The following is a 14,336-nucleotide window of genomic DNA, read 5'->3' on the forward strand; positions in this document are numbered from 1 at the left end:
TTTCAAAGTTGTCGTCAAAAAACGATATTCATGGCCGAAGTTTGATTATTATCTACAAATCAAGGCTGTGTCTTCCATTAGTTGTTCAAAGATAATGTTTTTCATGGGTTAAGTTGCCTACCACTAATTTCACAGCATTTTAGAGCAAAAATCGGCGAAATTCCCGTGACGTAGCTCCTTTAAGCTTTTATACAATGGGTTGTATTATATAGCTCTGGCTGCTGATTGGTTCAAAAAACATTGTCTCTGTTCTGATTGGCTAGAAATCTTGTACGAGGTTTATTACTGATCGTAAATCCTAGCAAACGACAGTCAATACTGCGGGATGAATACAACGCATCCTTTCTGATTGAGAACGAATTTCTCCCATCGCAACCGAAGTTCGTTACTTGCGACTGAAGAAATTTTACCACTTTAGTCAGTCAAGCAAGCAACTTTTCCTGAAAGGAGTTTAAAGATTTTAAAAAATCTTGCATGATCTTTTTCTCCACTTTTTCTTTTTCTTGAGTGCAGCTTTGGCAGCCGTTTCAAATACATCTCTTACTCCTTCTCTTGTTTTAGCGGAACATTCCATGTAAGCATAGGCATTGATTGTTTCACGAACTAAAGATCCTACTTCGCTTTTAACAGGCTTTTGTTTCATCTTAGATAACTCTTTCTTAATGTTTTTATCATTTCTCAGATCTTTCTTGTTACCAACCAAAATAATCGGTACATCAGGGCAGAAATGCCTTATTTCAGGAGTCCACCGTTCAGAAATGTTATGTAAACTGTCAGGACTATCAACAGAGAAGCACATCAGAATAACATCAGTTTCGGGATAAGAAAGAGGTCGGAGCGTGTCGTAGCACAGTTGTCCAGCGGTATCCCATAACACTAGCTCCACAAACTTGCCATCGACTTCAATGTCCGCCACATAATTATCAAAAACTGTAGGTTCGTATAATTCAGGAAACTCATCTTTGGAAAACACGAAGAGAAGGCTGGTTTTTCCGCATCCTCTATCGCCCACAATGACAAGCTTTTTCCTAATGGCTGCCATCTTCAATCTGCTACGAAAAGTGGAATAAAAAAAATAGTTAATTTTCTTAAAGTTGCCCAGGAATAAATCTAAATTTGAAATTCTAATGTGCTGTGACCACGAAATTGCCAGTGCAGGGCAGCTAGCACCACTGCTCTCTTCAACAAGCAACGAATGCTGACAATCAAAATCAATTACTGTAAAAGATTAGTTTTTTGTGGCGTCCAAATTTTAAAGAATCGCCGCCGTCGAGTAAGAGCCGCACTTGAGGCTAGGCCTTTCTCGATTATGCTAGTAAAACTGGCATTTAATGCTACCAGAAATTCTCGCATAAAGCCAAAAAAAATGCTAAAATAATGCCTGATTTCTTTAAAAAATGCCACTTGAATTCCAAAGAATGCTTTGTTTTATTTCAAACAAAACATACAAACTCTTACATTATATGCTTATATCAACAACAGGTGATACTTAATAATTGTTTGTTTAAAAAAAATAAAAAATAAATAAAAAATTATTTAAAAAAATAAAAAAAACACACACACAAGTGACACAACACGAGAACACAAGTAACACAACGCACAAACAGTCGAAACAGACAGAAAACAATCAAATTAAGTAATCAAAATTGTGAAACTTTAGGATTATTTATCCTTCTGAGTTCTGAGTGCTGAAATCTGGATCATAGTGATGAAAAATGACAGAAAATGCTAGCAATTCTTTTTCAAGAAAAAACGAAAAAAAATGCTCGTTTTCCCAAAAAATGCCGAAAAAAATGCTAGCATAATCGAGAAAGGCCTACTTGAGGCACGAAAAATTTAATAAGCGCTGCGGCGCTTATTCGAGTAAATACGGTAACTACACTTCTTATTTAAATGGCTGGATATTGGCATCGTTCTTCTTGTTTTGCATGATAAATCTGGTTCTTGACGCAAAAAAAATTCAATTACCAATATGTAGTTTTAGCAAGAAACACACAACTAAAAAAAACCTTTAACGCTATAAACTTTACTTAGCTAACGGAATGAAGGACGGAGGCATTCAGCCACGCACCGCCAAAGCGCCTAAATTAATGAAAGTAGAATATGTTTCTTTCAAAATTCTTTCAAGTTTTAGATCTCGTTGATCGCTTGCTGCATGAAGATAGAGTATCTAAAAGTGTAATACTTAGCACGGGTGTAGTAAAATCACAACTTACCTTTCCGCAAAACCAAGTAAACTTTCCTTCACAGATGATATGACCGTGAATCGACGAACTTCGAAAATGATCTTTTGTTGATCTGCTTCTTTCAATTTATTCTGTTTGGTTATTAAAGGAGCTAACCTCACACTACTTAGGGAAAACCCCAAACGGTTATTATTCTTGCTGTCAACTGGCCAAAACACAATTATAGATTTTACACAACAAAAACATTAATCATATAAGCAATGAGAAATTGTACAAAAAAAATCATTCAGTCGTAATTCGCGTTCTATTCTAAAGTATAAATCTTTGTGATGCCGAATTTGGTAGATTTTGGCTACTGATCAGTGCGAAATTTTTTTTTACATCATAAATTATGCTGAGTTTCATATTCCCTTCTGGGTCCCGCTTGGTCTTACGCATCTACAACAAAGCTTTTAATTTAATTAAAATAGCCAGAGATATAAGCTTATCGGAATTGCGTAAAATGGTACTTCTACATGGGTAACGGGTACTACTAAAAAAAAAAAAAAACAAGACGCTGTGATACAAACATAAGCGAAAAAACTAGTTTTCATTGTATTGTTTACTAGAAAAGTATTTCTCACCCAAAATCCTCGGTACAATCCGGGGATACAATGTACCGCATTTCGCTTTGATCAAGTTGCGTAACAAGCACTGTGACAAACGGAATACGTTGTGGTTACCAGTTTTGACGTCATTTCCCCTGGCTCTTCAAGGCTAATCAAATTGCGGAAAACGTAAAGCTCATTTATTTTGGCGAAATATTTCCAGATTTCCGGATTAAAAAAAGAGACAGTTTTAATTTTTTTTTTAAAGATAAAAATAAACTGCTGATTCAAAATACACTGATAAATATAAAAGAAAGCAAGTGACGATAGAAAAACTGAGAATTATTGATCACAATAAATCTGTCATCGTATGGACAGATCAATCTACTCAAGATGTTCAAGACAATGATTCATTATGCATCATTCAAAACTTCCTGTATCGAGTTGTGTCTAATTTAAAGCACCTTTTTGATTGTAAACAGCCGTTGCCATGGACGTTGCTATGTTGAAATATCGCTACCAGCGGGCAGATTTCTTAATTTAAACACACATCAATACAGAATTAGACCAAAATTCTGCGCAAATACGTTTCGAAAATGTGTTCATGTGTCAAAATGGCTTTTGCATAAGAAACTTGATGTTTCAGTTAGAAATTTTTATGTATGAGAGGAACGAACGAACCATTAATTTAATTAAAATAGCCAGAGATATAAGCTTATCGGAATTGCGTAAAATGGTACTTCTACATGGGTAACGGGTACTACTAAAAAAAAAAAAAACAAGACGCTGTGATACAAACATAAGCGAAAAAACTAGTTTTCATTGTATTGTAGAATTTATAAAATCTATGAACTTTCTTTAATTACTAGAGTAAGCTTTGCTAGAGAGATAATTGACATACCGTATTTACTTCACTATTCATTGTATTGTTTACTAGAAAAGTATTTCTCACCCAATCCGGGATACAATGTACCGCATTTCGCTTTGATCAAGTTGCGTAACAAGCACCGTGACAAACGGAATACGTTGTGGTTACCAGTTTTGACGTCATTTCCCCTGGCTCTTCAAGGCTAATCAAATTGCGGAAAACGTTGCTATGTTGATGCTACACCATTAAGCTTAGTCTGAAATCGTGTAAGAACTTTCAACAATAGACACCCCCTTACCAGCAATTTTAAGGAGCGACCTCGAAGCCCGAAAAGGAAAAAAAGAGACAGTTTTAATTTTTTTTTAAAAGATGAAAATAAACTGCTGATTGGAAATACACTGATAAATATAAAAGAAATCAAGTGACGATAGAAAAACTGAGAATTATTGATCACAATAAATTTTACGTATGGACAGATTAATCTACTCAAGATGTTCAAGACAATGATTCATTATGCATCATTCAAAACTTCCTGTATCGAGTTGTGTCTAATTTAAAGCACCTTTCTGATTGTAAACAGCCGTTGCTAAGGACGTCGCTATGGACGTTCCTATGTTGATATGTTGAATTACCGTACCCAAATTCGCAAGTAGCCAATCAGAAGCGCGATCTACTGTCCTGATATCCTGCGATATCAAGTCACTGACCGGATATGCCACCATATCACGGTCACTTTGAAGTAAAGTAGTGTTACTGTACGATGAATTGAAAAGAGGTTTTACCAATAGGACAGAACCTCGAAATTTAAAATTAGCGGTGTTTAGCGGGCGTAAAAAGTCTAAAAAGAGAAAAACTTTCCCGCCAAGACTAAACTTGAACGCGCTCGCCAATTGCGCGATGTTTGCCGATAAGTTTTGAGACAATTTGACTAAAAACAATGGAGTAGGAATTTCCAAGTTTTCCGCTAAATTTTGATTTTCAAAATTTAAAGAATGAAACTCTAAACAAATGAGTGGAAAAAGGCGGAAGGGGAACTTCGTAAAAGCGGTCGAAGACCAAGTCATCACAATTTGCAGCACGTAATTTGCAAGCATAGCTTAAACAGAGCGATAAATATAACCGAACTTTTTTGCTGAATTTGGGTACAGTAAATACCTAATCGTACCTTTTTGGTACGCTTCGCTTAGAGAGGGAGTAAGAGATGTATTTGAAACGGCTGCGAGAGCTGCACTTGATAATCCCCTTGAGACTAAAGAAATAGGAAATTGTCATATATTGTAAAATTTATAAAATCTATGAACTTTCTTTAATTACTAGAGTAAGCTTTGCTAGAGAGATAATTGACATACCGTATTTACTTCACATTGTTTTCGATGTGCTAGAATGAAAAGATTTTTTTCTTTAATAGAAAAGGTGATAAAGTTCGACAAAGTGCGCGTTTTGCGATTGACTGCCGCTTACTGTATAGCTGTATAGTTAGAAAGCTCATGAAATATCATTCTAGCCAATCAGAGCTCTACTATTTTTTTATATAGTAGAGCTCTGATTGGCTAGAATGATATTTCATGAGCTTTCTAACTATACAGCTATACAGTAAGCGGCAGTCAATCGCAAAACGCGCACTTTGTCGAACTTTATCACCTTTTCTATTAAAGAAAAAAAGCAGAGCTCTACTATTTTTTTTTTATTTTTTTTATTTTTTTATCCAATCAGGAGCGAAAACAGATCTAATGGTGGCCTGTCTTACGAGTTTTTCCCGCGCTTTTCCCCTCTTCATTCTGATTGGTTCCTTCCATAGAGAATTCGCGGAATCATGCGTAGTTTACCAACATTTACATTAATCATATATTAATTTAATAAATGGAAGGCAATACCGAACTACTACTTCCGAAATTATGGTGGCCTCCCGCTTCTCCTCAAATGCAATTATAATGTGGCTCTGTTAGATAAAGGTCTGCCCCTCTTCTATCGAGAACTTCTTCAATACTTTCAAGAACTCAAGAACATAACCAACATTTTCCCAAACGGTGAATTTATTATCTGGAACAACAAGTCGATAACTATAGAAAATGCTACTTTATTTTGGAAATCATGGCTTGAACGTGGAGTTGTTTTTGTGCAGGATGTGTTAAATCCTAATGGCAATTTCTTATCTTACAAAGAGTTTAGTAATAAATTCAACATTACAACAAATTACATGCATTATTTCCAGCTTATTGCAGCCATCTCATCTCATCTTAAAAGGAAAGCTGCACAAACTTTAATACCTTCACGCGATCTCTCATCAAACTCCGCTTTCATCTCCTCAACTGAAACCTCGATTAACCTAGCTGTAGCACGCTGCAAAAATTATTACCAACTAGTAACCAGTCACAGTTTTATTATTCCAAGTGGTGTACAAAAGTGGCAGGAAAGATTTCCTGAAAATTTTACTAACTGGAGTGAAAAGTTCCAAGCAATATACCGATCAACTAAAGATAACAAACTGCGTCAATTCGGTTTTCGTTTCTTGCATAGAATAACTGTTACGAAGAAAGAACTCAAACGTTACCATCTAGCCAACGACGACAAATGTATTTTTTGTTCTAGTTCGGACTCAATTGAACATACCTTTATTGACTGTAATGATTCTGCACTCTTTTATTCACAAATTTTATCTTGGTTTAATCATTGTCAAGATACTGTGATCATTTTATCCAATAAACAAATTGCTCTTCATGACATATCGCATCTGTCTGAAGGGCTTTCCAGTCCCATAAAGCGCAGATTAGACTTCCTCATCATCTTGGCCAAACAATATATCTATGCTTCTAAATGTCTTGAGAAAAAACTCTCTGTCAATGAATTCGTGAATAAAGTCACTATTCAATGGAAATTAGAAAACTGCTCTCATTTTCAAACAATGACTGAATAATTTTCTCCGGGTATCTTATTGCGTAATTAATTAAAAATAGATAACTTTGCTTGCACTAAAAAAAAAAAATAAAAAAAAAATAATAACATAGTTGTAATATGTTCAAATATTAATCTAATGCATAGCCCTCGTATTACTTTATTTCCTGCGTATATTTCCCTTTATTTGTCTTTGTATTACTTTGTATATATTACATGATAAGTGTAAAATAAGTGTAAGTTATTTTATCTTAAGTTTTGTATGCAATTGGTCTGTAAGTAGCTGTATTGTTTACTTTTTTTGTGATGTATTTTTTTTTTCTTGTGTGTGTTGCAATAAAAATAAAAAATAAAAAATAAAAAATAAATATATTAATTTAATTCATTACGCAAATGTGGGGAATTCAGACTTGTGTGTATAGTATTACAATAATGAGTTAACATTGCTTGGAAAATTATATAAAAACTATGGCTAAAGATAGTCGGCTGTAGTTATAGAATTTAGTGTCATCCAAATAGTTTGCTGCAAATATATCTGAAGATGTGTTTTCAAAGAGGCAAGAGAGATTGAGTTAAAGATATTTTCATTTACAGAGTAACAATACTTAGACCTTTGATATCTTACAGAAAACTTGTCTAGCATTTGTTTTGTTAAAGGTCAGGTTACAATGATAAGAAATTATTTTACTGTAAGTATGAATTGAATAACAATGGATATGTTTGAACTATTTGGTATGAAGAGTTTTTTTTTATTTGGAAACATGCAATAATCTAGTTACCTAATCCTAAGAAGCGAATGTAGAAAACTTTAGCGTAGTTTGTTATTTTGAAACAGTGTCTGATGAAGTATTATAATTTTTAAAAATACAGTATTGAATCTTACACTGAAAAAGTGACGAGAGTAAAACAAAAATGTTGTCCAATTATTTTACAAAACCGATTTCGCACCCAGATGAGAAGTTCAAATTTTTGGCGAAGTAATTTATATCAAAGAAATAACACAGCATGAAAATATAACTTTACCGTGGTGTAAAGCTCAAATAAAGCTGGCGTAAATTTGGAATTTATTCAGCTATACGCTGACTTTACATTTTTTAAAGCTGACCTTTAAGCCAGCTTTTCACTCATGTTTAAAGATTGTTTAAAGAGATTAAAAATTTTAAGCCAACTTTAATTTGGCTTAAAGTTCCTTAAATGCCGACTGGGGGTTTAACGGCCTTTAACAAAATTTAATTGACGGCTTAAAGTTGGATAACAAACTTTAAGGAGATTTAAGCCACCTTTAATTTTCCATAAATCTCCATTTTCATGCTGTGTAACGCATGATGACTTTAGCATTAAATGGAAACTCGAAAAAAAAATTCCGAGCTCCAGATGGGATTTGAACCCACGACCTTCCGTGATCTAGTCGGATGCTCTACCACTGAGCTACTGGAAACTCTTTAAAACTAAGTACGATTCTCTTCAGAGACACTCGTCATTTTGGCCTTTCGTTTCTTGTTGCGTGACTCATGTCGTGACAAACTTTATCATTGTTACCACTTGCCAACGTACTTTCCGGTGTCTGCCATTAGTGTCTTTGGGCAAATCTTAGCAAAAATGTGCCTCTTTTCATCTTATTAATTAAAATATTTTTGTTTTAAATTTTGGCGTTTCTTTGCAATGGGGTTGGGGGGGGGGGGATTATTGTTCGAGTGTGATGTAACCACGCATGAAAAACCGAGAGAAAACTGGGTCTCATTCGGCCTGCTCCCCACTCGACCGCGGTCAAACGACAGAAATATGCAAAAAATCAGAAAAGTACTGCAAAGATAAGGTTTTAATTTTCACAGTTCAAAGTTCGAAACATTACCGATATTCTGATGGTTTACTAAGTTTTTGAAGCTTTACTATAAAAGTTCTACGTGTTTGAAAATGGCGATATGCGGACTTGTCGGCGCCATTTGTCAAAGCACTTTGGTACGGATGCGGAACATTTTTAAAAAAAGTAAAAGCACTCGTTTACCTGAGGAAATGGGATTATGGTTACACTCAGCAACTATTTTTATCTAACCTTGCTCGTACTAACACTTCAATGTGAACAAAAAACGCCGAAATGGAAAGAAAAGCTGCCTGAGACGTTTGACCGCGGTGAAGATGTAACCACGCATGAAAAACCGAGAGAAAACTGGGTCTCATTCGGCCTGCTCCCCACCCACCCATCCCCAGCGTACTCCCCACGATTGTTTCGCTCGCGTTTTTATTCGTGCAAACAATACTATGAACAGTCTATTAAATATTTTTTAGCCCAGTCGAGATTTCAAAGACTGATACGACCAACTGACTGTATTTATATTTTAGTACATGTACTTTAATTTAATGTCGGTAGAATACCAGCGATGGCAGAAGACTTTGAGAGAATTATTTTCTCAAACCGTAAGCTTTTATACAACCGATTGTATCATTAGCTCTGGCTTTGCCGTGATTGGTTCAAACTGACATTGTCTCTGTTCTAATTGGCTAGAAATGTAGCAGAAGGTTTCTAACTGATCGCAAATCTGCATTAAACAACAGTCAATGATTTCTCCCATAGCAACCGAAGTCAGATACTCGGGACTAAGTCAGTCATGCAAGCAACTTTTTCTGAAGTTTAAAGATTTTAAAAAATCTTGCATGTACTTTTCTCCACGTTTTCTTTTTCTTAAGTGCAGCTTTGGCAGCCGTTTCAAATACATCTCTTACTCCTTCTCTTGTTTTAGCGGAACATTCCATGTAAGCATAAGCATTGATTGTTTCATATACCAAAGATCCTTCTTCGCTTCGAACAGGCTCTTGTTTTATCTTGGATAGTTCTTTCTTAATGTTTTCGTCATTTCTTAGATCTGTCTTGTTACCAACCAAAATAATTGGTATATCAGGGCAGAATTGCCTAACTTCTGGATTCCATCTTTCAGAAATGTTTTGTAAACTGTCGGGACTATCAACAGAGAAGCACATCAGAATAACATCAGTTTCGGGATAAGAAAAAGGTCGGAGCGTGTCGTAGCACTCTTGTCCAGCGGTATCCCATAACACTAGCTCCACAAACTTGCCATCGACTTCAATGTCTGCCACATAATTATCAAAAACTGTAGGTTCGTAGAATTCAGGAAACTCATCTTTGGAAAACACGAAGAGAAGGCTGGTTTTTCCGCATCCTCTATCGCCCACAATGACAAGCTTTTTCCTAATGGCTGCCATCTTCAATCTGCTACGAAAAGTGGAATAAAAAAATAGTTAATTTCTTAAGGTTGCCCAGGAATAAATCTAAATTTGAAATTCTAATGTGCTGTGAACAGATTTTGTTGTACCGTATTTACTCGAATAAGCGCCTCCCCCGAATAAGCGCCGCCCTCGAATAAGCACCGCATTTGGGACAAAAAAGTTTTAAAATAAGCGCCGCAGTCCCGATTCGGCGCTTATTGAGGAATTCTGTTGAACCCAAAACAGCACTACAAATTAACTCAAAAACAAACTTGGACATTTCTTTCCATCAAAAGCGATTGCTGTACCGCTCACCCATTAGTTTTCTATCCAACATTATTACAATTCGTAGTTTTGAAAATGTAAGGCCGCGAAATTGTCAGTGCAGGGCAGCTAGCACCACTTCTCTCTTCAGCAAGCAACGAATGCTGACAAACAAAATCAATTACTGTAAAAGATTAGTTTTTTTGTGGCGTCCAAATTTTAAAGAATCGCCGCCGTCGAGTAAGAGCCGCACTTGAGGCACGAAAAATTTAATAAGCGCCGCGGCGCTTATTCGAGTAAATACGGTAAAATACGGTACGGTTCTTGACGCAAATAAAAATTCAATTACCAATATGTAGTTTTAGCAAGAAACACACAACTAAAAAAAACTTTTAACGCTAACTTTACTTAGCTAACGGAATGAAGGACGGAGGCATTCAGCCACGCACCTAGACTTGCACCAAGTCGCCCTCTATATTGGCAAGCGCCTAAATTAATGAAAGTAGAATATGTTTCTTTCAAAATTCTTTCAAGTTTTAGATCTCGTTGATCGCTTGCTGCATAAAGATAGAGTATCTAAAAGTGTAATACTTAGCACGGGTGTAGTAAAATCACAACCTACCTTTTCGCAAAACCAAGTAAGCTTTCCTTCACAGATGATATGACCGTGAATCGACGAACTTCGAAAATGATCTTTTGTTGATCTGCTTCTTTCAATTTATTCTGTTTGGTTATTAAAGGAGCTAACCTCACACTACTTAGGGAAAACCCCAAAGGGTTATTATTCTTGTTGTCAACTGGCCAAACACAATTATAGATTTTACACAACAAAAACATTAATCATATAAGCAATGAGAAATTGTACAAAAAGAAAATCATCCAGTCGTAATTCGCGTTTTATTCTAAAGTATAAATCTTTGTGATGCCGAATTTGGTAGATTTTGGCTACTGATCAGTGCGAAATAAAAAATTTTTACATCATAAATTATGCTGAGTTTCACAATCTCTTCTGGGTCCCGCTTGGTCTTACGTATCTACAACAAAGCTTTTAATTTAATTGTACACAAGTGTGTTCTTAGATTAGCCAGAGATATAAACTTATCGGAATTGCGTAAAATGGTACTTCTGAAAAAAAAAAAAACAACAAGACGCTGTGATACAAACAAAACAAACAAGACACTGTGATACAAACATAAGCCAAAAAACTAGTTTTCATTGAATTGTTTACTAGAAAAGTATTTCTCACCCAAAATCCTCGGTACAATCCGGGGGTAGAATGGGCCGCATTTCGCTTTGATCAAGTTGCGTGACAAGCACCGTGACAAACGGAACTCGTTGTGGTTACCAGTTTTGACGTCATTTCCCCTGGCTCTTCATCGATGTTCCTCTTGGCAAGGGTTAGTTTACGTAAAGGAGTTCGAAGGAATCATCGAGAAACTTAAAGTTCGTCATGGAAACCCGAATCAACCAAACAATTGACCTTAAAATAATTTCAAGGCTAATCAAATTGTGGAAAACGTAAACCACTTTTATTTTGGCCAAATATTTCCGGATTTCCGGATTAAAAAAAAGAGACAGTTTTAATTTTTTTAAAGATAAAAATAAACTGCTGATTCAAAATACACCGATAAATATAAAAGAAAGCAAGTGACGATAGAAAAACTGAGAATTATTGATCACAATAAATCTGTCATCGTATGGACAGATCAATCTACTCGAGATCTTCAAGACAATGATTCATTAAGGCTGGCTCATATGATCGCTCCGATCGTCTCTGTCGCTTCTGTCGTTTGCAAAGTCTGAAGTGATTGGAGCAAGCAAACTTTTTGGAGCGACAGAAGCGACAGAGACGATCGGGGCGATCATATGAGAACCAGGCTTAATGCATCATTCAAAACTTCCTGTATCGAGTTGTGTCTAATTTGTAAGCACCTTTGTGATTGTAAACAGCCGTTGCTATGGACGTTGCTATGTTGATATGTTGAATTACCGTTCCCAAATTCACAAGTAGCCAATCAGAAGCGCGATCCACTGTCCTGATATCCTGCGATATCAAGTCACTGACCGGATATGCCACCACCATATCACGGTCACTTTGAAGTAAAGTAGTGTTACTGTACGATGAATTGAAAAGAGGTTTTACCAATAGGACAGAACCTCGAAATTTAAAATTAGCGGTGTTTAGCGGGCGTTAAAAGTCTAAAAAGAGAAAAACTTTCCCGCCAAGACTAAACTTGAACGCGCTCGCCAATTGCGCGATGTTTGCCGACGAGTTTTGAGACAATTAGACTGAAAACAATGGAGTCGGAATTTCCAAGTTTTCCGCTAAAATTTGAGTTTCAAAATTTAAAGAATGAAACTCTAAACAAATGAGTGGAAAAAGGCGGAAGGGGAACTTCGTAAAAGTGTCGAAGACCAAGTCATCACAATTTGCAGCACGTACCTTGCAAGCATAGCTTAAACAGAGCGATAAATATAACCGAACTTTTTTGCTGAATTTGGGTACGGTAAATACCTAATCTAATCGTACCTTTTTGGTACGCTTCGGTTGCATATCAGGTTCGTTTGGTCTCGCCATGGGTATTTTGGCTCGACTGCGTCTCGCCAAAATACGAACCATGGCTGGACCAAACTCGCCTGATATGCCACCGAAGCGTACCAAAAAGGTACGATTAGGTATAAATATCGCTACCAGCGGGCAGATTTTTTAATTTAAACACACACAATACAGAATTAGACCAAAATTCTGCGCAAATACGTTTCGGAAATGTGTTCATGTGTCAAAATGGCTTTTGCATAAGAAACTTGATGTTTCAGTTAGAAATTTTTATGTATGAGAGGAACGAACCTTTTCGGGCTTCGAGGTCGCTCTTTAAAATAGCTGGTAAGGGGGTGTCTATTGGGTGTAGCATCTATATCGATATGGCGTTATTTATAGCGGAGTCCTCATCCACAAACCTCCCCCTCCCCCTCCCCCCCCCACCTTGGGTTTCGAGGCTACTCCTAACAATGCTTGATGGCGGAGGGGATACGGATGCCGAAAACTAGTGTAACACGTATTCATATTGCGTTAATTACAGGGAAGTACTCCTCCTTTTCAAAGAGGCAAGAGCGATTGAGTTACAGATATTTTCATCTAAAGAGTTACAATACTAAGGCCCTTGATATCTTACAGAAACAGTTATCTAGCATTTTTTTGAAAAGGACAGGTTAGATAGCCTCCTACGTAGACGTTCTTAGGGTTTGTCATGGCGTGACGAGCCCTTAGGACGTCTGCGTAGGAGGCTACAGGTTAGAATGATAAGAATATCTTTTACTGTAAGTATGAATTGAATAAACAGGCCCGTAGGGTGGGGGGTTTTTTGGGGGTGTGAAAAGACAAAAAAAAATTACACAAAAAAATCAAAAGACTGTGACCGGTCGATTACACGGACGACTAACTTCCTGGCCAGGATTATCAGAGGAAGCCGCAACGTTTTGGCACTATAATGAGAAGTTCTAATTTTCTGGATTGGTTAATTGATGCTCGTCTTGCTTTTCATCCTTGTCCTGGCGCCCGCGGCAACCAGAACTAGCGTTGGTTGGCTGGATAAGCAAGCATGCGCATTTGTTGCATTTTGTTTTGTGGATTTCTGGACAAAGCTCTTAGTCTAAGACAGTACGTGTGTAAGCATTGCAAAAGACTCCAAACCAAAATTTCTTAAAGTTATAGAATTACCCCCGAGAACAAACAGATATTATGTACTTGCTAAGACATGGAACATGTTCAGTAGTTGATTCTTAAGTATACATATAGAGGATAATACATGGTTGCGCGGAGATATGAAATTTATCTTCGAGTGTTCAAATCGATAGCGCGAACGAGTGAGATATCGGATTTGAACACGAGAAGATAAATTTCATATCTCCAAGCAACCATGTATTATTCTGTTTATTATATAAACCTACTAATTACGATATTTTTGACGATTTTCGGAAGGTTTGCGACCATTTTCCGAAGATTTCCAAAAATTTTCAAAATGTTGTCCCAAGGTTGTACGAATGATTCCGAACATTTCCGAAAATTTCCGAAGTTTTCCGAAGATTGCCGAAGATTGCCGAGGAAGATCCGAAGACTTAATATCGCATTTACTTTGGCTCATTGAGCATTGCAACATGGCAAACTCTGCGAGATGATTGGTCAAAAATGATATCACACATGTGCGGATATCATTTTTATCCACACATGTGTGATACCATTTTTCTCGATTTGCTACCACTCGCTAAAACACTGCAGTTTATATAATAAAATTGTATAACATGTCAGATAATTCATCA

General features: G+C 36.4%; 2 protein-coding genes and 1 non-coding gene across 9 annotated transcripts; all 3 read right to left on the reverse strand.

The window, feature by feature from the left end:
• Positions 1-238: 238 nt before the first annotated feature.
• Positions 239-2,933, reverse strand: LOC144667176 (ras-like GTP-binding protein RHO). 4 transcript variants are annotated; one of them, XM_078528578.1, is made up of 2 exons: positions 2,810-2,933; positions 239-1,049 (listed from the first exon to the last, which is right to left on the reverse strand). In XM_078528578.1, exons 1-2 carry the CDS (start codon positions 2,848-2,850, stop codon positions 461-463), a joined length of 630 nt encoding a protein of 209 aa, XP_078384704.1. In that variant the 5' UTR covers positions 2,851-2,933; the 3' UTR covers positions 239-460. The 4 variants fall into 4 exon arrangements, with proteins under 4 accessions (XP_078384704.1, XP_078384703.1, XP_078384705.1 ...); XM_078528577.1 differs by having other exon boundaries at positions 239-1,052; XM_078528579.1 differs by lacking the exon at positions 2,810-2,933 and adding an exon at positions 2,217-2,794 and having other exon boundaries at positions 239-1,052.
• A 4,966-nt stretch (positions 2,934-7,899) lies between these two features.
• On the reverse strand, positions 7,900-7,972 carry Trnas-aga (transfer RNA serine (anticodon AGA)). Its single transcript has one exon. It is a non-coding gene; the product is annotated as a tRNA-Ser (tRNA).
• Positions 7,973-8,785: 813 nt separating this feature from the next.
• LOC144667175 (ras-like GTP-binding protein RHO) lies at positions 8,786-11,472 on the reverse strand. Of its 4 annotated transcripts, none has more exons than XM_078528574.1 (2): positions 11,266-11,472; positions 8,786-9,759 (listed from the first exon to the last, which is right to left on the reverse strand). In XM_078528574.1, exons 1-2 carry the CDS (start codon positions 11,304-11,306, stop codon positions 9,138-9,140), a joined length of 663 nt encoding a protein of 220 aa, XP_078384700.1. In that variant the 5' UTR covers positions 11,307-11,472; the 3' UTR covers positions 8,786-9,137. The 4 variants fall into 4 exon arrangements, with proteins under 4 accessions (XP_078384700.1, XP_078384699.1, XP_078384702.1 ...); XM_078528573.1 differs by having other exon boundaries at positions 8,787-9,762; positions 11,266-11,469; XM_078528576.1 differs by lacking the exon at positions 11,266-11,472 and adding an exon at positions 10,642-10,731 and having other exon boundaries at positions 8,787-9,759.
• Between the last annotated feature and the right edge of the window lie 2,864 nt (positions 11,473-14,336).

The sequence above is a fragment of the Oculina patagonica genome, chromosome 10 (genome assembly GCF_052425735.1).
Source record: "Oculina patagonica isolate OP01 chromosome 10, crgOcupat, whole genome shotgun sequence".
Classification (NCBI taxonomy): domain Eukaryota; kingdom Metazoa; phylum Cnidaria; class Anthozoa; order Scleractinia; family Oculinidae; genus Oculina; species Oculina patagonica.